Here is a 25,098-nt window from a genome sequence, read left to right as displayed (position 1 = left end):
TACAGGAGACGTACAAGTAAATACATTATGCCAAAACCATGTTTTTGGAGAGAGCTCCAGCATTTTAGCAGTTGTTAGCAGTGTTAAAGCGCCCAGAGTCCTAAGGCATACAAAAAGGAATTCAGCAAAAAGTAGGAGTGCACAGACAAAATGTTTGAGGGGTGACCCTGCAGAAAGGGCCACTTCTATCACTACTCAAACCCATACTTTGTAGTCACAATTATGAATGCAGAATATATATATATAAATAAATTATTGTGTAAAATAACCTGAATATGTTATAATTGTATCCTTGAATAAAGCTTTTCCTGTGATTTAATACTTTACAGTTAGGAGGACAATTAACAACAATTGCTACAATAACTACAGACTTTATCTGCTAGAGACTTCTAGCTGCAGATTGATTACCTTTAGAATTTCCAGATGTCAGCTTGGAATCTGAAACTTTGGCTGAGCAGTACCCCTGCTCACACCATCTGGTTGCGTCATTTGGATCTACATAGCGTTGTCAACGTCCTTGGAACCGTCTGTGACATCATGGTTGCCCAGAAAGGCACCACCCAGGCATGCGTACATCAGTTTTTCCTTATGTGCCGGTTAAGGGCAGATCCAGAACAGAACTACCCCACTGTCTTTTTTTGACAGGCCTTTTTCGACCTATTTGTCATGTATTTTTCATCTCTGCAGAGGATGAATTTGAGGAAGACAGGATTCAAGCTGTGTGGTGCCTCCATCGCACCGTGTTGATGGCAAATCCACATCCGTTATGCTTTTGGTGTTTTGGGCACGCCCACAACTCGAAGTTGTGCTCGGACTGCAGGGCCATGGCTCCGAAAGATTTGAGGGAGTGGTCCCTAAAGCTAATGGCGGCCCGGCAATTGACATCGGTGGGTTGCAACTCCTTGGAGTGCACGGTCCCGGTCGAGGAGAAGGACGTGGGACAACTCCAGGAGCTCCAAGTTCTTTTCATCCCACTCGGGGTCCTCCGGGCACTCGGGGAAGAGGCAAAAGAAGGGGAAGAAGTTCAAGTGGACTTTGACTTTGCTTTGCCCATCGGCCAAAGACATGACTCAGGAACGTCGACGTTCCAGGCACGGTTCAGCGGCCAACACTGCGCGTTCCTCCCTTTGTAGAAGCCGGAGCGTCTCCCACTCAGTTAAATGAATTTTATGAGGCCATGCATCTTGTATTTGAGCTGAGTGCCATCGGGCCCCACAGAGGCGACGGAGGCCCCATCAGGTTTCATACCTGCAGCTTTGGCCTCAGCTTTAGTGGAGACTTGTGGATCTGGTCCCAGATCCGGAATGGCACTGGCTTCACACAGTCGACCTTCTCCGGCACCAGTCCTGACATCAACGTTCACTGGTGCCCACTGGTGTCGCGAGCCCCATTCTCATCACTGATTAGCCAGAACAGCGCCCACAGATGCCAGATCATTGTCTGAGCATTTGGTCAATCAGCCAGGCACTGGTGAGGAAAGGGAGGGGTCTATGGACCCTTAGGAAACCCATATGGAGACGGTGAACTGGTATGAGTAACTAGGACAGGCCAGTGGACTGGACATCTCTTGCGATAGTGGCTTGCTCTCGCCTCCTACTATGGCTACACAGGAGGGTGCATCATGTGTAATGGTGGTGCGTAAGGCAGCTGATGTTTTTGACCTCAGTCTGCCCTCAGTGCCAGTCAGGATTAACCTCCACTTCCCAGGGCGCCTTCCCTTTTGCATCTCTGGATAGGGAATCCAAGAGGCCAGATCAGCTTGGGAAGAAAATGTTTTCTTCCAACAGTCTGGCATTGAGGTTGGTAAACACCATGCTTATTGGGCCATTTTTCCCACACTTTATGGTATACGGTGGCGCAGGTGCTGCCTCAGGTCCTGGAGGACATGCTGGCCACTCTCAAGCAATTAAGTACGGTAGAGATGCAGCAAAGTTTACCATAAGGTGTGGTTTGGACACGACTGATTCGCTGGGTAGGGTGATTTTATCAACAGTGACCCTTCGACGTCACACCTGTCTAAGTACAACAGCTTTTTGGGGGATGTCCTGGCAAATCTTATGGACATGCCCTTCGATGGGTTCCACCTACTGGTGAAAAGGCAGACTCAGCACTGAGGTGCTTTAAGGACTCTTGTGCTACAGCCAAGACCTTAGGCCTCATAGTCTGCCTTTCGTCCCTTCCCTGGCTACGGGAGGGGCATGGTGCCATGACACTCACAAGTTAGCCACTGTCCAGTGCCAAGCCCCCAACTTGTACGGGGACGCAGTCGTGGTGCTTTCAGACCCCAAGGGTCTGGCTAGAAGTCGTCTGCCACCCAGCCACCTGCCTCTACAGTGTCCAAGCCATCCTAGTGTGATTCTGCAAGACAATTTGCGTCCAGATGGAGGGAGGATTCAATATCATCTCCCTCGCTGGCAGTCCATAACATCGGACAAATGGGTATTGCAGATCATACAGAAGGGCGATCCCCTCCCCTTCCAGTCTTTCCCTCCTTTAATGCCTCCCTCAAAATAACAGCTGATGGAGGATCACTAAACTTGGTTTTGCGAGGAAGTTGCGGCTCTCTTGGCCAAGGGAGCCATAGAAAGTGTCCCAATACTAGAAGTAGGCAGTGGTTGTTATTCCCGCTACTTTCTGATACCCAAAAAGAACAAGGGTCTTCGCCCTATTTTGGATTTACGGGATGTTAGTCTCTTCCTCAAAAAATAGAAATTCAGCATGCTTACTCTAACTCAGGTCTTGTCTGCCCTAGACCAAGGAGACAGAACGGTAGCATTGGACTTGCAGGATACGTATTTCCATATTCCCATCCTTCCTGCATGTCAGAATAGGCCACGAGCACTTTCAGTTTATAGTGCGCCCCTATGACCATACCACTGCCCCTCAGGTGTTCACCAAAGTGATGGTGGTGGTCGGAGCTCATCTGTGCAGGCTAGGGGTTTCAGTCTTACCCTACCTTGATGACTGGCTTTTGAAGGCGAGTTCACCCAGACTGTCATCTCCCACCTCCAGACTGCGGTGAACCTCCTGCATTTGTTGGAGTTCACTATAAAGATGTCGAAGTCACACATGACTCCCTCTCAGGCGCTCCCTTTCATCGGAACTGTACCGGACACAGTACAGTTTTGGGACTATTCTCCTGAACAGCAAGTCCAGGATATTCATATTATGTTCCAGATGTTTCGGCCTCTATCCTGCATTTCGGTGAGACAGAGTTTGGGGCTGCTGGGCCTCATGGCCTCCTGCATCCTGTTAGTAAGTCATGCCAAATGGCGTATGAGTGCTCTGCAATGGGACCTCAAGTTCCAGTGGGTGCAGCCTCAGGGAAATCTCTCCGACATGGTCCAGATCTCGGAGGAAACTGCAGAAGACCTGAAGTGGTGGTTATAGAACTGTGATTGTGTCAGGGGCAAACTACTCTCCCTTCCCCTACTAGACCTCACAGTAGTGACAGATGCTTCACTTCCGGGATCGAGCTGCCATCTGGGAGAGATGGAGATCAGAGGTCTCCGGCAGAATCTAGACTCCATTTCACCTTATTGGCGCTATGGGTGATCCGGCTAGCATTGAAAGCATTTCTTCCCGTTGTCAAAGGGAAGATAGTGTAGGTGTTCACGGACAACACTGCCGCCATGTGGTACTGCAACAAGCAGGGCGGTGTTACGTCGTGGACCCTTTCGTCAAAAGGCCCTGTGTCTCTGGACATGGCTGGGACAGCAGGTCATAAACCTGGTGGTTCAACACCTGGCAGCTTCTCTGAACGCCTGGGCGGATGAACTCAGCCGTCGAATGCTAGTGGATTACGAGTGGCGTCACCATCCGGAGGTGGCACAAGGACTCTTTCAGCAGTGGGGACAGCCTTGGTTAGATCTGTTCACCTCCAAAGAGAAAACACAATGTCAGTAGTATTGCGTGTTTGAGTTTCCAAGGCGGCACCTGCTGAGCTCAGGCCTCCTGTACGCCTTTCCGCCCAGAGTTCTCAAGAAGATCAAGAAGAACTGGGCCCAAGTAATCTTGGGGGCTCCTGACTGGTCATTGAGAGTCTGGTATCCCGAGCATCTACAAATGAGCATCAATCCTCCAATTAGGCTGCTGCTTCAGGAGGATCTTCTGTCGCAGCAGAAGGGGAATTTTCTCCACCCGAACCTGTCAACTCTGTGCCTTCATGGGTGGAGATTGAAGGGCTGCAGTTGACAGCTTTCGATCTTTCTCCCGAAGTCTGTAAAGTTATTCCGGCAGCCAGCCATCCCTCCACCAAGATAGTATACACCTGCCTTTGGAAACGCTTTTTATATTATTGTACAGAAAGATCTAGTGATCCTCTTTCTGCTACTCTCTCTGCTATTATTTTCTTGATTTTGTCCCTTGCCCAGCAGGGCTCTGCATTGGGCACACTCAAGGGATAACTTTCTGCCTTATTGGCTTTTCTTAGGGTGCCCGATCTGCCTTCTTTATTCAAATCTCCGATTGTAAATAGATTCCTTAACGAATGTATATGTTTCCTCCTATGCCCTTTGTCATGCCTCAGTGGGACTTAAATCTGGTTCTCACTTTTCTCATGTGTGCTTCCTTTGAGCCTTTGCACAATTGTCCCATCCGGCTGCTCACCATCAAGACAGCCTTCTTAGTGACAATAACATATTCCAGGAGCGTGAGTGAAATGCAGGCTCTCTCGTCAAAACCTCCGTATTTCACCATGTTTTCAGATAAAGTAGTGCTTAGCACTTGTGCCTCTTTTCTCCCTATGGTGGTGATCCCATTTCACCGGAGTCAGAACATCACCCTATCCACCTTCTTTGCTCCACTGCATCCCTCTAAGGAAGAGAAGGAGCTCAATCGACTGGACCCAAAAAGAGCATTGACGTTCTACCTAGACCTCGCAAAAGAAATCCGGGTGGATGACCAACTCTTTGTGCAGTATGTGGGAACAAAGAAAGATCGAGCAGTGCAGAAATGAACCATTTCCTGCTGGGTCATTCTCTGCATAAAGATCTGCTACACTGTGGCCAAAAAGCAGCCTCCTGAGAGCTTGAGGGCTCATTCCACCAGGGGCAAAGCTGCTACCACTTCATTAGCAAGAGGTCTACCAGTCCTGGACATTTGTCAGGCTGCAATGTGGGTGTCTCTTCACACATTTGCCAAACCCTACTGTCTGGTCAATCAGGTCCGCAGAGATGGGCACCTTGCCCGTTCGGTACTGCAGGACTTTTTTGTTTGAGGTGAATTTGTCCACAACCCTCCGCCAGGAGGTTTATGGCTTGGGTATCTATTCCAAAGATAAGGAATCTACAGCTAGAAGTCTCTATCAGATGAACAAGTTACTTACCTTCGGTAGCACATTATGTGGTTATCTATCTTCAGGTTCCTTACGCCCATTCATGCCTCCCCGCTCTGCAGACTCATTTACTAGGGTAAAGGATTGTCCCTTTCAGGGCCCTAGTTTTTGCCACAGTCAAAACTGTCAATTCTTTCCATGGCTCCATGCTTCTGCCATGGAAGTTTGTGGAAAAGTACTGATGTCTGTGCACCTGGCTGGTGCCTTTATAGGCGACTGTGACATCACAGACGGCTCCAATGATGCCTCGCTGATCAGAATAATGCCACCTGACAGCTTGCACAGAGGTATTGCTCAGCAAGAATTCCAGATTCCAAGCTGACGCCTGGAAATTCTAAAGGTAAGTAATCTGCAGCTAGATAGAGTCTCCACCAGATAATGCGTTACCGAAGGTAAGTAACTTGTTCATATATCTTAGTTGAAGTCACACATCTGCAACTTCGTTATCAACAGTTTACTTCACATTATATTTTTTAGACACTTGTAATGCACCTTGTGTATTACTCCTTATATATAGTAGGGTGTCATTATCTATTTCCATAGCACTGAAGACATTTATTGTAAGTTTATGTGTTGACTCATCACCATCAACCAACCTTGGTATATTTATCTTATAGAAATATTAGAGCAGCAAGAGGGTATATGCACATTTCTGGGTTGAAGCCACACTCCCTCAGCTTTATGACTGATATCTCAAGAAATAGTATTTGCCTTCAGCAGGACCTCTAGTAACAACATGATGAATTGCAGCAGCATTGCAGCCATTGCACTTCTTTCTGATACACTGGTGTTCCATTTACATATTTTTATTGTGCCAGCATGTTAGTCATCCCGAAATAGTTGTGCATTTGCAACTCTCCACTGGGGTGCATACCCCAATTCCTACAAAGAAAGGAAAAGTTTAATGGGAGAAGTCAGTACATGGTAAACGTGATCTTGTAGAAGTTCATATTTGTGTTTATTGCAGCTGTTTGAGGAACATGTAGACCTAGGTGCAAAGCAGTGCTGTGCGTAGTTTCTCAAGACGTGAATTTGTTTGCCTTATGCATAACTTGCTCCTCCAAAGCACCTGGAGACCCCCAGGAAGTGCTATGATGCCATTATACAGTTCTATGTAGACCTCTATTGGTAGTATATAGCGCAACTGCAGCTCACCATTTCCGCTCTACTGTGCTCTTTTCCGAGGACCAATATTGGTAGTATAGTGCAACTGTAGCTTTCCATCTCCATTGTACTCTCCTGTAAGGGCCTCTATTGATACTGTAGCATAACTGCAGATTTGTGTATTATCTCTATTGTACTCTTCTGTGAGGCCCTCTTTTGATAGAATAGCACAACTGCAGCCTCCCATCGCCATTGTATTCGTCTGTGAGGACATCTTTTGAGTACATAAGGCAACTTCAGGAAATTCTATTCTCTTTAGAGTACATCTGTTGACTGTGTAGTAAAACTGCATCTTTTCTGATCCTAGCTTGGTTTCCACTCATGGCACTTTGAGAAAAAAGGAGGACCGGCCTTTTACATCTTTGGATTGTGTGGAGTCTCATGCATCCGATAAAAAGGGCATATCTAAGATAATAGAAGGACATGAGCATATAGTTCTACTGTTGGATGATCCAGGATGTGTTTACCTATGTCTCAAACCAATAGTGGAACAAGTCTGACTTTCAGCCTCTTTCTTCATATACAAGTACATATTAAATACAATATGCTTACTACAATTGTTCAAGCACCACTACATATTAAAGCTGGCACTGATGCAAACACCGTTTTATATAAAACCTAAACACACACATGCATTCTCATTCATTTAAAATAATAATTAATTCTATGTTTTCATAAAAGACCCAGTTTGGGACAGACCTATTAGTTTTGCCAACACTTGTTTATTTTGTAAGCTGGTACGTTCTTTACCTCGTTTAATCTCTGGGTTCACTTGTGTTATATTATTCATTTGAGCTTTGTGTAGACCTGTTCGGTGTGAAGATTGTGAAACAAGAAATACATATATTATAAAAGGAGTTGAGTACTGTGCAGAAACATTTACTGTGCCAAAGGAAGGTGCTGAATCTTCCTTACACATTCAGTTGTTTTTCCCGAGTCCATTGTTTCATAGTAAAGCTGCTCTGATCATAGGTTGTGAAGCGCAGTTATTTTCAGAGATATCCATAATTTAAGAGGTTAGTTTCAGAGGGCTGCACAATGGAGCTGAAAAATAGCATGTGAGTAAAAAGCCATGCTGAATGGTAGTACTAAGTAACCGTTCTTTTTATTTCTTAACCACTGGATACAATGCTTTGTGTTCATTATTGATCTTAGAACTAGGCATTGTAATTTGAACAAAAAGCATTGGCAAAACCAATGGAGCTGACAGCCACACTCTCAACCCAGTCCTAAAAATGGAATTATACCTTACAGGGCTAGCCTATTATTATGAAAAATTTAGTACAGTCAGGCACTAATATTTAATGTATTTTGTCATTCATGAGCATACTACTTTGGGGGCTTTCTAAAGTATTTGGGAAGCTGTTAACAAATGGTGAAATAAGTACAAAGTGTTTTAGAACATTATACACTATGGCCCATATTTATACTTTTTGACGCAAACCAGCACCGGCTTGTGTAAAAAGTTTTATCGCCGGCTAACGCCATTAATACGCGCAATGCTTGCGCCTTATTTAAGGAATGACGTTAGCCAGCGCTGCGGACTGGCCAGAGTAAAAAAAAATGACTCAAACCAGGCAGCGCCGGTTTAGGGGAAAATGGGGGTTGTGCGTCAAAAAATGGTGCAAGTTAGGTTTGAGGCAAAAGTCTTAGCAAAGACAGGAGTCATGCCCCCTTGCCCAATGGCCATGGCCAGGAGACTTCTGTGGTCATTGGGCACAGTGGCATGTAGAGGGGCCTAAATTAGGCCCCCCTATGCCACTTACCTCAACTTACCTGTACTTACCTGGGATGGGTCCCCCCATCCATGGGTGCCCTCCAGGGGTTGGCGAGGGTGGCAGGGGGTGTCCCTGGGGGCAGGGAAGGGCACCTCTGGACTCCTTGCATGGTCAGAGCCCTTGGAAGTGAGCCCCCAGGTCCCTTAATGCCTGCCTTCACCCAGGCGTTAAAAAACAGCGCACGTCAGGCTGTGCGCCGTTTTTTAAGGCCCGCCCCCTTCTGTGCGTCAAAATGACACTTGAGCATAAATAAGGCGCACAGGCCTTAAAGCCATTTTTTAGGCGGGAACGCCTACCTTGCATGTCATCAACGCAAGGCAGTTTCCTGCATCCAAAAAAATGACGCGCACAGAGGAATTTTGTCGTCCGCGGGCTTGGGCACCAAAGTTTAAATATGGTGCACAGTTTGCAAAGAAAGTGCGTCAAAATTTGTGACGCACATTCGGCGCAAACAGAGCATAAATATGCCCCTATATTTGCATTTAGATTAAAGTCCTACAGTCATTGTTTATTAGTACCAGAACAAAAACAAAAAGCTGGTGCGAATTTTACACCAATCATTGTGGCAAACCAGACAGAAAGGGTGCTTAGACATTTATCTCTAAAATTTGTGGAACTGTCATGATTACCAGTGGTGATAACGCTATTACCAAGTTATGGTATAATAGCAGAAAATCGAACTGTCTGTAAATATCTTCATTAATGGTCCAGTACTTATTTCTCCCAAATGGCAATGTAGTACAGCCAACTTTTTGTACATCAACATCAGAATTTATTCCATCAGATTCCTGAAAGTGATTCCGCTTATGCCCTAAAAACAATCATTACTCTTCAAAGCAGTGTGTTTTTCATATTGCTTGCCACCCATAAATGGTTTCATGCGAAATCCCTGGTATCTCCTTACCATTCTTCCCGAGTTATCAATACAGGGAGGTATTGATAACTATGGAATGGCGGTGTTGATAGAAATAACAGAGAACATAAGTTAGAAACAAGGGAATACCAGGAGAATCTGTAATTTTGTTCCCGATTTTTCACCCTTAGGCCCTGAGTGAGCATTGAGGATTAGTAAGAATTGTGCACGGTTCAGGTTAGCATTAAGAGGAAGTAAGAGGTTTGTACATTTCAGGGAAGGGTACTGTTAAGGGGTACTAAGGAGCTTTTTTATTGTTCAGGGAAGGGTGGTTTTAAAGAGTGGTAAAGATTTTTTAGGGATCAGGGTAGAATTAAGTAGCAGTACAGGTTTTTAAGGGTTTAAGGGAGATTAGCATTAAAGGATAGTACGTTTTTTAGAGTTAAGGGATGGTCAGCAGGAAGGGGTAAAATGAATTTTGGGGTTCAGGAATCGTTTTTTTCAGAGGTTTTAGGGTTCAGGTAAAAGTAGCATTAAAAAAGGTGTTACTTAGGGTTAGGCGTGGGTAATAAGCTAGAAATAATATGTAGAAACGTACCTGCGACGTAAAGGCACGTCAAATGTAAAAATAAATTGCAGGTAAAGGTATTTCTGATCTAGTTGCATAAATGTAATGACTCCCATTGTACAGCTTGACATGAATGTGATAAGGAAAATGCTAATGGGAGCCCATTAGCTGAAGAAAAGCCTTTCAATGGTTGGCTCCACAGCCCATAAATCTTTAAATTAGGAATTATAAAGAACAAAGCAGTATTCTCTTACGGTGTGCAATGTTAAAGATCTCTCACAATTTGATGATGGCAAGGGAAAGGGGCTGAGGCTGCAAAATAGCAACACATAGCTCTTGACTGCCCTCCTCTCATATGTGCTGCCTCTAGAAAAGAATAACCACCCTAATTACTCTAGCTGCAGATTTCTAACTGCCGATCTCTTATATTTGAATTTCCCGAGGCATCAGACTGGATCCAGAAACTTTTGCTTGAGCAGTACCCCTGCGAACACCATCGGGTGGCTCAGTTTGGCAGCACTGGATGTGATGTCACCTATAAAGGGTCCACCTACGTGCGCAGATGTCAGTTCTTTTCTTTCCACACAGTTAACACAGATTCAGAGAGAGCTACCCCACTGTCGTTTATTGACAGTTTTTTTTTCAAACTTTTGTTAAGTATTTTTTGTAAAGTGTGTCAAGATGACATCTAGAAAGATAGGATTCAAGCCGTGTGGCACCTGTCACCACACCATGTCGTTTACGGACCCTCACCTTGTCTGCCATCTCAAATGCGACCATAACTCAAAGTCGTGTTCAGACTGCCGTGTCATGGCACCAAATGCTTTGAGGGAACGGTCACTGAAGCTACTTGCAGCCTGGCAGTCTACGCCATCCGGCACGACTTCTTGGAGGTCACTGTCCTGGTCGAGAAGAAGGTCGTGGGACCACTGCCAGAGCCCCAAGTCCTCTTCTTCCCACTCCAGGTCCTCTGGGCACTCTGGAAAAAGGCACAAGAAGAAGTCTAAAATGACTTTGACCTCGCCTCATCTGTTAGCCGATGCAAGAAGTTCAGAACAAGGGCATTCCAGTCATGGTTTTGTAGACTCAATGCCAGGTCTGACTTTGCACCTCCCTCCATTTCCGGGAGCCGCAGCAACCCCCGCTCACGTAAAAGACTTTTAAGAGGTAATGTTCCGCGTATTCGACCCGGACGACCCCTCTGTAGTGCCTTCGGGCCCTGCAGGGTCAGAGGAGGCCCCATCAGGTTTCGCACGAGTGGCTTCGGCCTCTGCTCCGATGGGGTCTCACAAATTCTAATCTGAACCAGCGCCAGTTGTACCCACACAGCCTCTGATGCCCGTCATAACGCTGATGCTCCTGGTGCCACGGGCAACCTCTGGCGGCACCAGGCTCGTTGTGATTCCAGATGATTTTGAGCCGGAACGGCATTGCACAATGCCGATTCCAGTGCCCACAGGTACCAGACCATTGCCTGAGCATTATTTTCAGCAGCCAGACTTGGAAGAAGACTGGGAGGGGTCACTGGACCCTTTGGAACACCAATTAAAGAGATCTTTGGACTGGTATGTGGGACTAGGAGTGGCCAGTGGACTGGACACCTCTCCACATACTGGCTTGCTCTCTCCCCAATGTGGCTACGGAGGAGGGAGCTTCTTATGCAGTGGTGGTGCATAGGACAGTGGAGGACCTCAACCTCGAACTTCCCTCTGTGGCTGTCAAGACAAACCTCTTGACTAAAATATTTTAACCTGGGGCTTCCACTTCAGAACCCCTTCTGCCCTTTAATGAGACACTTACTGACATCCTGCTGACAATGTGGTCCAAGCCCAGAACAGGGCCTCCTGTAAATAGGATGATTGCTCTGCACCGGCCAATCCTAGTTCCCTCAGCCAACACACTACTACTGAGAGCTTGGTATTCCAAGCCTCAACCTCCCATGCACATTCCCTTTCACTCCCCCGGCAAGGGAATCCAAGAGGCTGGACCAGCTTGGAAAGAAGATGTTTTCTTCCACTTGCCTGGCATTGAGGTCAGTGAACACCTCATGCTCATTGGGCCATTTCTTGCACACCTTATGGGATACGGTTGAGCAAGTGCTGCCACAAGTCCAGGAGGAGGCCTGGGCCATCCTCTCCCAAGCAGTGAAAGACAGGAGGGAGACAGCAAAGTTCACCATTCGGTGTGGCCTGCATATGAGTGACTCTCTGGCAGAGTGGTTTCGTCGATGGTGGCCTTACTGCGCCATGCCTGGCTGAGAACATCTGGCTTTTCAGGGGATGTCCAGGAAAATCTTATAGACATGCCCTTCAACAGAACTCGCTTGTTTGCAAGAAGGCAGACTCGGCACTGGAACACCTTAAGGACTCTTGGGCTACAGCAAAGTCCTTGGGCCTCTAGCCGACCCCTTATCCTCCACCTGCCTTTTGTGGCTGTGAAAGGGCATGTACCAAGGTGCCAGACCTATGCCATCCACCATTCTGCACAAGCTCCCCAAGCTATGCGAGGATGTGGGCGCCTTGTCTTCGGACCCAGAGGGTCTGGAAGCCAGAAGTCATCTGCCACCGAGCCCCTGGCAGCTGCTGCATCCAAGCCCACCTAGTTTGATTCTGCAGGACCAACCTTGCCCAGTTGAAGGGAGAATTCAACATCATCTCCTCCACTGGCAGTCCATTTCATCGGATGCTTGGGTTCTGCAGATTATTCGGAAGGGCTGTGCTCTGCCATCACAATTCTTTTGTCTCCCAATACCACAAACATTCGAATGCTGGTGGAGGATCATTTGTCTTTGGCTCCGAGAGGAAGTTACAGCTCTCTTGGCCAAGGAAGCCATAGTAAGGGTCCCGATATCAGACGTAGGCAGTGGTTGTTACTCCTACTACTTTCTGAACAAGCATCTTCACCCTGTTCTAAACCTATGGACCGTCAATCACTTCCTCAAGTAGGAGAAGTTCAAGATGCTCACATTGGCCTAGGTTTTCTCTGATGCTCACATTGGCCTAGGTCTTCTCTGCCCTATACCAAGGAGACTGGTTGGTAGTGTTGGGCTTGCAGTATGCATATTTCCACACCCCTACCCTGCCTGCCCGTAGGCATTACCTGCATTTCAAGGTAGGCCACAAACACTTTCAGTTCAACGTGCTCCCATTTGGCCTTGCCAGGCTCCTCAGGTGTTCACAAAGGTGATGCTGGTGGTCGCAGCTCACCTGCACAGGTTAGGGCTTTCAGTCTTCCCCTACCTCGATGATTGGCTGTTGAAGGTGGGCTCATCGCTGGCGGTTGTCTCCCACCTCCAGACTACGGCAAACCTTCTGCATTCTCTGGGGGTTCACTATAAAAGTGCTAGAGTCACACCTGACTCCCTCCATGACACTTTCTTTCATAGGAGCTGTTCTGGACAAAGTGCAATTTCGGGCTTATCCTCCCGAGCAGCAAGTCCAGGATATTCTGGTTATGATACTGATGTTTTTGCCTCTATCCTGTGTTTTGGTGAGACTGATTCTGATGCTGGTGCTGGTAAATCATGCCAGATGGCATATGCGGGCTCTGCAGTGGGACCTAAAGTTCCAGTGAGCGCAGCATCATGGAAAACTCTCTGACATGGTCCCGATCTCGGTGGGAACTGCAAAAGACCTGCAGGGGTGGATTACGAACCGTATTTGGGTCAAAGGCAGATCCTCTCCCTTCCCCAAACAGACCTCAAAGTAGTGACAGATGCGTCACTTTTGCGATGGGGTGACCATCTGGGAGAGGTAGAGATCAGAGGTCTCTGGTCTTCGGTGGAATCCAGACTCCATATCAATCTGCTGGAGCTCCACACAGGTGTTCACGGACAATATCACTACCATGTGGTACTGCAACAAGCAGGGTGGGGTGGGGTAATGGACCCCTTGTCAAGAGGCCCTTCGAAGAGAACACGCAATGTCTGCAGTATTGCACATTGGAGCTTCCAAGGCAGCAATCACTCGGCTACGCTTTTCACTGTGAGTGGAGCTCAGGCCTGCTGTGCCCCTTTCCGCCCATACCACTCCTGCCCAGAGTTCTCAAGAAGATCAAGAACGCCCGTCCCAAGTAATCCTTATGGCTCAGGATTGTGCACGGAGCGGCTGGTATGCTGAGCTTCTGGAAATGAGCATCGATCCTCCGATCAGGCTGCCCCTTTGGGAGGATCTTATGTCGCAGGTATAGGGAAGGGTTCTCCACCAGAACCTGTCAACTCTGTGCCTTTATGCGTGGAGATTGAGCAGAGACCTCCGGAAGTCTGTAATATTATTTTGGCAGCCAGGCGTTCCTACCCGAGAACGGTGTATGCCTGCTGTTGGCAAAGATTTGTAAAATATTGTAGAGAGAAGTATGTAGATCCTCTTTTTACGTCTTTCTCTGATGTTCTTCTTTTCATTCTGTTCCTTGCCCAGCATGGCTCTACACTGGACACTCTTAAGAGCTATCTATCCATTTTATCCACTTTTCTGCAGCTGCCTGACCATCTCTCTTTGTTTATGTCCTTGATTGTAAAAAGGTTTCTATAAGGGCCTGTACATATGTTTCCCCCTTCGCCCTTCATCATGTCTCAGTGTGACCTAAACTTGGTTCTCACATACCTCATGTGTGCTCTGCTTGAGCCACTTCACAACTGTCCCCTCATGCGGCTCCCCATCAAAACAGCCTTTCTCGTGGCAATACCATCTGCACCGAGAGTGAGTTAGCTGCACGCCTTGTCACTCAAGCCTCCATATCCCACCGTTTCCTGACAAAGTGGTGCTTCGCACCCGTGCCCCTTTCCTTCCAAAGGTGGTGACCCCATTTCATTAGGGACAGACTGTCATCCTGCCCATCTTCTTTGCACCCTCACATCTCTCTAAGGAAGAGAAGCGACTCCACTGGCTGGATCCAAAAAGAGCGTTGTCATTCTACCTTTACCGCACAAAAGAGTTCTGGGTGAACGACCAACTCTTTGTGGGATACATGGAAGCAAAGAATGGTCAGGCAGTACAGAAACAAACCATTTTGTGCTGGGTCATTTTTCTGTATGAAAATCTGCTAGGCTCTGGCTAAGACGCAGCCTCCTGAGCGCTTGCGAACCCATTCCACTAGAGGAAAGGTTGCCACTACAGTGTTAGCTCATGGAGTCCCATTGCTGCACATCTGTCAGGCAGCACCATGGGCATCCCTGCACATGTTTGCCAAACACTAATGCCTGGACAGTCAGACCCATAGGGATGGGCATTTTACCCGTTTGGTCCTGCAGGACTTTCTATTTTAACAAATGTGTCCACAGCCCACCACTAGGAGGATATGGCTTGGGTTTCTGTTCAAAGGTAAGGAATCTGCATCTGGAAGTCATTATCTGGTAGAGACTATATCTAGCTGCAGATTCCTTACACCCACCCATGCCTCCCAGCTCTGCAGACTCATTTGCTAGGGCCAGGGTGATCCCTTTCAGGGCTCTAGATTGGAAACACAATTGTCAATCCATTTCATGGCTCTGCGCTCCTGGTGTGGAAAGTTGTGGAGAAAGTAACTGACATCTGCATGCTTGGGTGGCACCTACCTATATAGGTGACTGCAATGTCACATCTGGTGCCGATAACACCACGCAGAACCGAACAGAGACACACAACTTCACGTGCAGGGGTATTGCTCAAGCAAAAGTTTCTGGATCCAGTCTGACTCCTGGGGAAATTCAAAGGTAAGGAATCTGCAGCTGGATATAGTCTCTACCAGATAATGCGTTACCGAAAGTAAGCAACTTGTTCATCTAGAAGACATATATCTTTGCAGTGGTATGGTTATGTCCTAAGAGGCAAGCTTGGTTGTAACACAATAGCTTGCCTTTATAAAGAACCGTGGCTAAAGCAGTTTGATAAACAAGTGATCACAGCTGCTAGGAGGGTACGCACTCTTTCTGTGAAAAAGACACTGTTTTGGCCAAATCAAAGAGGTACACAGGTGAACCAACATCTGAATTGAGCCATAGTTCCTGTCATTCATACTCCTGAAAGTCCAATGCAAGTCAGGTCCAATGAAAGCTGTGCTGTCAAGGCAGATCTACAATTGTCTAATTATGTAGTCTCTTTTCTCACTCAAGTTAAAAAACACTATAATTGGAACAAAGAATAACTTCTAGGAGCTAGAACAGATGGGATTGCTCTTAGTGCCAACTTTAGAGCTCTGAATCTAAAGTGAACCAATAAGCAAGATGATAGGCCATGTTATGGCCCAGATTTACTAATTTTTTATTCACCTCAAGTCACCAAGGCAACTTGCTGCGTTGCATGAAAGGGAGAGAGCAGAAATGTGTCATATCTACTATGACAGAAATCTGCTCTCCTTGTGTGGCACACTTGTGGCAGCCTAGCACTAATGCAAGCACCATGGGTAAGGGTGCCTGCGTTGTGGTCAGAATTGTTTTTGTGCAGGAAGGTTCTCCTTCCTGCACAATAACAATCCTCAGAGGAACATTCCTCGCCGTAAATTGCATCATACATGCAAAGACAAAGCAACAAGGAGAAAAAAAGGCATTTCTCCTGGTTACATCAGCTTCAGGTAGTCACGCCATTCTGGCATAATCCCTGGTTTACTGACTTTAGTAAATCTGTGTTTGTTTAAAAATATTTGACTGGAACGCCCATACTACTCCCATTTATCACATCCTCAACGCAAGGTTAACGCAAAGTCACGGAAATAAAGATTTGCTTGACTTGGTAAATCCTGACTAACATTTAGTACAGTCATTACGCAAAACGTTAGTAAATTGTGGCCCAAATACATTAACTGTGCATCGGGCAGTAATGAGCCATTACAGGTTGTACTGCATATGCTGGATAATCGCCATGATTGTTTGCTGCCTCCATGACACAACGTTTGCCGGAATTGCCTCTCTAAACGTGTGTCAAAGAGCTTTCAGTTTTTAGAGAAGGACTAGAGGATCCAAAGAGTGGCACTGCTGTTAAAGACAACAGAGCTGTTAAAGGACCCCTGAACACACACAAACACAACATACTGGACAGACAGTTCTTCGCCTCTGTGTCTTTTCCTCCAGTCCCTGCACGCCCTTCTGATTAGTTCCAAAATTTAGAATACATCTGATGCGGTTCAAACATTGTGCAATTCCGCTAGTGAATGTTGCATAATGGGAGACACTTATATTAGAACACTGTAAAAAGCGCCCAGTTGCGATTTTTTTTTTAAACAAACAGGGTAAATGATTCAGAAAAGTTTGATAATAGCTTTTGCCTTATTTTGGATTTTGGCCAGTTTAAAATCTCAAAATATTTACAAACTGCAAGGCTAACGTGTATCAATTTTGATGTTTTGGTTCAGCTACCTACTCCCATGGATGGTGTCTTGGTGCATGGGATGTTCATGGACGCCTGCCGCTGGGATGACGAAGACATGGTTGTTGAAGATGCTTTGCCAGGACAAATGAATCCTGAGCTGCCAGTTGTGCTGTTTGAGCCCCGTCAGAACTATATACCACAGCCATCCCTATATAGCTCCCCGCTTTACAAAACTGCAACTAGAGCGGGGACACTCTCCACTACAGGTATGCTATTTAGTTTCAGTAATGCGTGTTCGTGTATCATCATAAGTCACACATTTCTATTGTCTATTTCGTATTGGACAAGTCAACCGTACAAGGTTGCCTTTTCTTAATGTCAGAAACTGTTCCCTTTAGACATTGTGGAGGCCTTGCAATTTCCTCATTTTCTTGGTACTCGCTTTTGTTCAGCCGCAGGGCATCCTTTCTGACTCTTTCCATTCCCAGCAGAGGGGCAGTGGTATTTGCACTCCTTCCAATAAAATTTCATGTTCAATCAATGGTAAGTTTATGCTTGCGAAGGCCACCGTTAGTGTTTACATTAGAAAAGAGAAAAACGTCCTCGTTTTTCAGGGGTGAATAGAGAAGGGCTTTCATCTAAGATACATGGGCCCATATTTAGAATGTAGCACACACTGAAGAGCCAAAGACACCTCCCCGCACATAACCAATTATGTCTGGGATTTTGCTATTTCTACGCGTGCTGCAGAATGCGGCACACATAGAAAAAAAGAAAAAAACGAGGAGGAATAAAAGTATTCTTCCGCGTTGCGTCTTGCTAACGCCACCCCTGGGGTGGCGTTAGATATGGCGCTGCCTCAGGTTTATGAAAACTCGTAAATCTGAGGCAGCATGAAAATGTAATGGATGTTGCTGTGACACACCCAAAGCAACACCCATTGCCCGCCCCTTCCACACAAAGAGTTGCGTGTGAAGGGGACGTATTTACAAGGTGGCGATAAGCCACAGAAAGTAGCATAACGCCACCTTGTAAATACGGCACAGGGCATAGTGCCACCGGAGCGTCACGAAAAGTGACGCTCCGGTGTCGCTAGGGGCTCATAAATATGCCCCATAATTTTCAAGTGCAAAAAAGAAGAAAAAAGTCCAAGCCCAGTTGCATTTGAAAGGAAGCCATAAACAGCAGACATTTCACTGGTGGAGAATTGACTCGCTTTGCATTCCTTTTCCTCTGTCCTTGGCGGCTTGACATCTCAGCTTCGAATAAATCCAAGGCCTGGGTGTCACACAAGGGGCAAAACACGTGTTAGCTGGCTCATCAAACGTTTAGGAATGGTTGAATCGTGTTCAATAAACATATCACTGGCCACAGACTTACTTCAAATAAATTCTGGCAAACTGTCTACAATAAATACGTCACCTACTTTACCAATGTGGGCGCAAGAGGTACTGCCCAACGTATGATATTGACAGTTTCAACATTTGCATTTGCCATCATTGGGTGCGTAGTCCCCGTATTTACCCCCTTATGAAACTAAAAGCTTGTCCTCAAATTTCCTTTTAATAGGCGTTGTAAAGAGAACAAGACAAGAATACTAAATTCACCATTCCGAAGAAACAAAGCATAAAAATAGAGCTTTTCAAAACACATAAAAATTAGAATGTCACAAAATGAAAAATGCAGCCTCCTGACAGATTAGGATTAGCGGTGTACTGCATTCCTTACTCTTACAGATAAGTACCTAACTGGCTTGTTTGGCGATGTTACTCCTTACGTTATAATTCTTTTCAGTGATTGATGTGTCTTTCTAGTGTGTGATGATCAAATACTCCTCTGCCAAATGATGAATTTGAGGAATTTATGACCTCAACCAATGCATCCATGTTTTAATTGGGACCAGTTACCCCAGCCTAACAAAATATGCAAGGTCTCCTCTTGCTTTTCAATGGAAAAACCTTAGGCATACCCCATTGACCAAGGTTTGGTTCAGACCTCCTTTAAAAAGAGACTCATCAGTCTGGTACTAAAACACCAAGGCTGGCCCTCACTCTTGTGATAACTATCACACTTTAACTAGCCTGACTTTTATTGCAAAATTCCTGAAACTTGTGTTGGAAATCAGCTTAATTAATTCATTGTCTTCAAAGCTGCGAACCTCAGGACGTCATTACCTGAAACTAAATTAATTCTGTCACGCAGACAAAGATACCTGCGCAGCACCAAACATCTCCACAAGGAAAAATTTGCTGCATCCAAACCTTCACTCTTACTGTTCCTTTTTGGGGTTGCCCCAAAGATGTGGAATTGCATCCTGTTAAATAGCAGAAAAGGTGCATCTTTCACCTCTGAACAAACATTTGCAATGCATTAGGTCTCGCATTTGCTCAAGTTAGAGCTATTAGCATTGTAAATTCCTAACTGGACTTTTCTTGCCACTTAAATTGAAAATCAAAGGTAAAACAGCTGACATAAGCGAGGCGATACAAAGTGATATAGCCAGCATGAGCGCGAAGGAGAGGCACAAAAAGATAAAGAAGTTCACTCGCAGTCCAATGTATGGGCAGTCGTGCAATTAACCCTGTAAAAGGGGCAGTCTGCAAGGCGATAACAAAACTGTCCCAAGAAGGCACAAACAGAAAGCATTTACCAATGATGACAAATGATTTTTGAAAGGCAAGCCCAGGAACAAATTAAAGTGAAGGGTGTGCAGTGAGCGTGGTTAAAAGCCCACACTACTTAAAACAGGTCAAAGCGCTTGTGCGCTCGACCTAAAAACGACGCAAAACAGCTATTATTGTTTCAACTACTAATCACTCCTAACAGACTCTTACCTTCTTTTTCTCCACTCTTTCTTAACATTATTCACTGCTATCCTCTGTGACCAAATACCATACACAACATTGCTCTTCCCATCTATTTGGCATTTGGCTAGGTATCAATCCACTAGTATCTAACACTGTGACCTTTGTACTACAGTTGTCCCACATTCTTAACCAGTTTTTGCTAACATTCCTTATGGCTGCAACTGGATTTACCTGGTACTCATACCTTTCAAAAATGTTTTATGAGTAGAAAATCTTCCTTCTACCTGACCATGGCTCATATTGCATAATAGTTGTGTCATGTCCTTGACTTGTTTTGCAAAGCAAAACTGTGTAAAATCGTTCATGGATTATGACCCTCATTACTACTTCGGCGATCTTTTCAACAGACCGCCGAAGTCGCGGGTGCGTGAAGTCCGCCATTGTTGGCGGTCCGAAGACCCCCATATTATGACTTCATTATCTGACACCGCCGGCCTGGCTGAGGTTGGAAGAGAGGCTTTTTCCACTACCACGCCAACAGGACTCCGCCCACAATATTACGATACTTAACAGGCACGCCGGTTTCCTGAATGGGGGTGCGGTGCTGTTGGTGGAAAATGCCGAGACCCATTCCCTCCCAGATGACCGCCTTGCTGAGATAGGTAGGTGGATCGTCTGAAAGGGGAGGGGGCGTTGTGTGCATGTGTGTGTTGTGTGTGTATGTGTAGTGGTATGGGTGTGTGTGAGTGCATGTGGATATGTATGTGTGTGCATGGAGGGTGTGTGTGTCTGAATGGAAGCGGACGGGAGGGGCGTCGGAGTGCGAGTGAGTCGGTGTGTGTATTGGGATGCATGCGAGGAGGGGTGTTTGAATGGGTGCATGCGAGCAGGTGGGGATGTATGTCAGGGAGTATGGTGGTGAGTGGGGGTGTATGTCAGGGAGTGTGTTGGTGAGTGGGGGTGAGGGTATGTAGGTGTGTTGAGTGGGTGTGCATGTATGAAGGTGTATTGATGAGTGGGTGTGTGTGTGTGTGCAAGTGAATGTGTGGGTTTGGAAGTATGCGTGTGGGTGGGAGGGATGTCTGCAAGTGTGTGGGTGGGGGTTGGGTTGTCTGCAAGTGTGTGGATGGGTGGGGGGTGTCTGTGAGTGTGTGAATGGGTGGGGGGTGTTTTCAGGTGTGGGGATGCGTGTGCCGGTGACAGGGATAGGGATTCCTGTTGCGTTACTGCCAGGGTTTTCATGGCGGGGTGACTGCCGCGGGAAGCCTGGTGGTTTGCTGAGGTGTAATACCACTGACGGTCTAACAGATGCTGCCGTAGGTGCTCACCTCCGGCATAGGTGTCCGACCGCCCTGGCGGTACTGGTGGCGTTGTAATACAGCTGCTTTATATTCCTAAAATATATTGCTTTTTTCCACCCCAGTTTGGACCCAGCCATATGCAAATCAGTCTTGACCCTGTTCTTCATGGGTACAGTCCAGCCCGAACAGCCAGGCCAGGTCCTGTCTGGACCGTAAACAAGCATCCTGGGTTCGGTTTCAGGGTATCACCCTTCATCAGCCAGGCTTGCTTGAATCCAGTGGCACAGTGTGTGTGTGGGACCCACGTTTGGGCATACCCTTTCCACTTAGGGCAATTTTAGCAACACAAAAGAATGGTGATATTAGTGCTGAAACTTTTCAACCACTTACCCCCAGTCACAGATTTGGGTTCAATCCATCGTTCTTTTGCTCACCATGCCACCCCAGTTTGGGTCCAGCCATATGCAAATCAGTCTTGACCCTGTTCTCCATGGGAACAGTCCAGCCCAAACTGCCAGGCCAGATCCTCTCTGGACCGGAAACAATACAGTTAAAAACGTATCCTTAGCACACAAACAGTATACATGAGTGATTATTCAAGATTGTTAGCATGATACGCAATAGTCTGGAAATGATTGTATTCCAAAAACTTTGAATAGAGACAGACATGTTTAAGATATGAGACAATTTTGCCTCATCGTGCCACACATATTATATGCCAACTTCCATTCACAAGGTGTAAGGGGTGTTATTTATTGCTTGGAAAATGGGTAGTAGTATGGAGGTTAGTTATGTTATGTTATGTGTCCTTACAGAGCGCACTATCACCCGTGAGGGTATCCTTGCACTGTGCAGGTATGTGTGCCTAGCCGTGCCTATGGTCGGTTGGTTTACTGAAAAGCCAGAATTTCAGCTTCTTGCTGAATTCAAGAAGAGAGGAGGAGGCTCTGATGTAGAGTGTCTGTTTCACTCTTCAGGAGTGATGTAAGAGAACGCCCTCCTGATGTGGTTCTGTGCATGCATGGGATGTTCAAGTAGGAGTCCTGCGGAGCAGAGTGGTTTGGGTGGTTGTTGATAGAAGATGTAACTGTTCAGGTTGGTGGGGCCTAGGTTGTGTAGTGAATTGAATGTGTTTAAGGAATTTAAACTAAGCATGTTTCTGCATCAGGAGCAAATGGAGCTCTCTGTGGTGTGGTGTGATATGAGTTCTGTATGGGATGATGAGAATGAGTCTGGCTGCCGAGTTCTGGATGGTTTGTAGTTTTCTTGTGAGTTGTTTGGTGATGACAGCATAGAGGGTGTTTCTGTAGTCCAACTTGATTGTGACTAGGGCGTGCGTAGCAGTGTTTCTAGGGTTGCTTGGGAACCATTTGAAGATCTTCCTCAGCATCTTCAGGGTATGGAAGTAGAATGCAGTGAGGGTGTTGACTTGTGCAGTTGTGTGATTTGCTGTTAACTACTCTGAGGTTCCCGGCGTGGGTGCTGGGTGTGGGTCTAAGTTCGGCTGGTGCGTTGTTCTTGCTGAAGTCCGCTATTTCGCTTTGGTGTTGAGCTTGAGACAATTTACTTTTATCCAAAGGGACTTCGATCACGCAGGTGGTGAACTTCTTTCTTGTGTGGAGGGGTCTTGTCTGAGAAGAAAAGTATTAGATGCGTGCCCTTGGCCTAGAGGAGGATGTTGAAGTTGTGTGCACGAATGATGTTGGCCAGAGGGTTCTTGTATGCATTGAAGAGTGATGAGCCACTAGGCACTCGGAAGATAAATTTGCAAGCTTCTGAAGGCAAAGGTGCCAGGCTGACAGCTTGTGTTCTATCCATTAAAGAGCAGATCCTGGTGAGAGCAGGTCCTTTGAAGCCCTTATAATGCAGACGCCTGATGATGATGGAGTGTGACACCATGTCAGATGATGCAGAGGTCAATGAGAATGATGAGGGCTGGAGTGCCTTTATCTGTTAGAGCTACCAGGCCTGGCAACTGTTCAACCTGTAAATTATTTTTAAACACCCCATGGCGAGGTTTGGACCCCAACACACTGGTACACGCCATCAGAGTACCACCACTTGTTTCCCTGGCGTGGCTCTAGTGTTGCCCTAAGCCAAATGACTGTAACAAAATTGAGGAAATACATGCCACAGCCTTGACCCAGTCCCTTTAATTAATTTGGTCTTGCCCAGATTTGTACATGTCAATCTGGAATGTAATCTTGACCAAAATGTAACCTCAATTTGAGCAAGTGTTTTTTGTAAGAGGAGAGGCCTTCCTTAATCAAGCCCAGAATCTTCATAAAGGAAGCAATTTGTTTTTTTGCTAAGTTCTTAGGCAATAACAATAGTAAATTAAATGGAACTGACTTCTCAGTAGAGTGAAATCTTTCTGAAAAAAACTGTCAATTTGTCATTTTCTTTAGGACTTGATGAAAATATACATGGCACACAGAACAGTAACAGCCCTCCCATTTTTTTGTCTCACCAGGTCATTCTACAAACTTTGTTGTGACAGTTATGTTACCCTCGGACAGACCTAATGACTATTGGATATCCAAGGGGTCTGCTTTACTTTGCCAGCTGAGTGATTGACCACGAGGCCAACAGCGAAGTCTTGAAGACAATAAGAAAGAAAAGAATGCTGTATACCTTTATATTTATTCCGCGACGATATGTCGTCTTTGTGAAATATATTTAATTTGTCATCATGAAATTAAGAAGCTATTATTTGCACTTTATTTCTCCTTTGTTACCTTAAATGTGCCCTAAGCCAAAAAGATTACTTGGGTGAATACAATCAGCAACTTCCCAGTACTATTCCTCTTCATATTAGTTCGGTGCGCATATTGTGGCCCGGAAAGCATTGTAAGTTACATAGGCCCATATTTATACTTTTTTGTGCTGCATTTGTGTCATTTTTTTGACGTAAAAGCATTGCAAACTTACAAAACATAATTGTATTTTGTAAGTTTGCGCCACTTTTACATCAAAAATTGACTTAAATGCGCGCAAAAAAAATGATAAATATGAGCCATAGAGTCTAAGCGATTTACTTTGCTTTACGCTCCACAAGACCTTGATCTACATGTCTGCACCTCAAATATAAAAAAATCTCAAGTAAATCCACGAGGTGGAGCTTCTAATCTGGAACATCAAAATAATTAGTGATCCACAAAGGGTGGATTGACCCCTGAATAAAAATAGATCAAAGAGGACTTGTGTCATCATCAGTATATTTTTATACTTTTCAGTAGGTGATTTTATCAGTACATATACTGTACAGAAAGTTGTTGTATTATAATAAATAAAAGAGATATGTTTGCATTGTTGGTGTATACTTACTTGTGTTGATTTTATGAATAATTGCACTACTTGTGAAAATTACATAGACACATGGAACTTGAAATCAATTCAGGATTACCAATTTCATTGTCTACTGTTGTCATTCAGACCTTCTTTATTTTCAACCCTTACCAATGTATATCGAGTACCATTTTCTTAATTTCCCATGCCAGGACCTTTTAGTCCCAATATGTAATTATACATCTGAAAGAGACTTCCAGCTGCAGGTTCATTACCTTTGAATTTCTCAGGTTTCAGACTGGATCTGGAAGGTTTTTGCACAAGCAGTACCCCTGCACGCCGTCAGATGGCTTTGTTCAGTTCCAGGCATCATCAGCGGCATCGTTGGCGCTGAAAGTGACATCACAATCACCTATATAGGCACTACCCAGGCTCACAGATGTCAGTTCTTTTCTTTTCACGCCAGTTAGCTCTGATCCGGAGAAGAGCTATCCCACTGTTTCTTTTTGAAAGGTTTCTTTCGACTTTTTGTCAACAGTTATTTCGAGTGTGTTGAAGGATATTGTAAGAAAGGATATTGTAAGAAAGTGAGCTTCTTGACATGGTTACCCCCCACTTTTTGCCTGATATTGATGTCAACTTTGACTGAGAGTGTGCTGGGATCCTGTTAACCAGCGCCCAGCACCAGTGTTCTTTCCCAAAACCTGTACCATTGTTTTCACCA

General features: G+C 45.7%; 1 protein-coding gene across 2 annotated transcripts in view; it reads left to right on the top strand.

Moving 5' to 3' along the window:
* DNAH6 (dynein axonemal heavy chain 6) overlaps window positions 1-24,395 on the top strand; it is a 1,211,389-nt gene extending 1,186,994 nt beyond the window's left edge. For both annotated transcript variants that reach the window (XM_069236637.1, XM_069236634.1), the window contains exons 76-77: window positions 17,022-17,244; window positions 23,560-24,395. In XM_069236637.1, coding sequence (XP_069092738.1) covers window positions 17,022-17,244; window positions 23,560-23,663 — 327 coding nt within the window. In that variant the 3' untranslated portion in view covers window positions 23,664-24,395. The remainder of the gene's footprint in view (window positions 1-17,021; window positions 17,245-23,559) is intronic.
* Window positions 24,396-25,098: the final 703 nt, after the last annotated feature.

The sequence above is a fragment of the Pleurodeles waltl genome, chromosome 1_2 (genome assembly GCF_031143425.1).
Source record: "Pleurodeles waltl isolate 20211129_DDA chromosome 1_2, aPleWal1.hap1.20221129, whole genome shotgun sequence".
In the NCBI taxonomy this organism is placed as follows: domain Eukaryota; kingdom Metazoa; phylum Chordata; class Amphibia; order Caudata; family Salamandridae; genus Pleurodeles; species Pleurodeles waltl.
The sequence above is the reverse complement of the archived record's forward strand: the minus strand, read 5'-3'. Positions and strand labels throughout refer to the sequence as shown.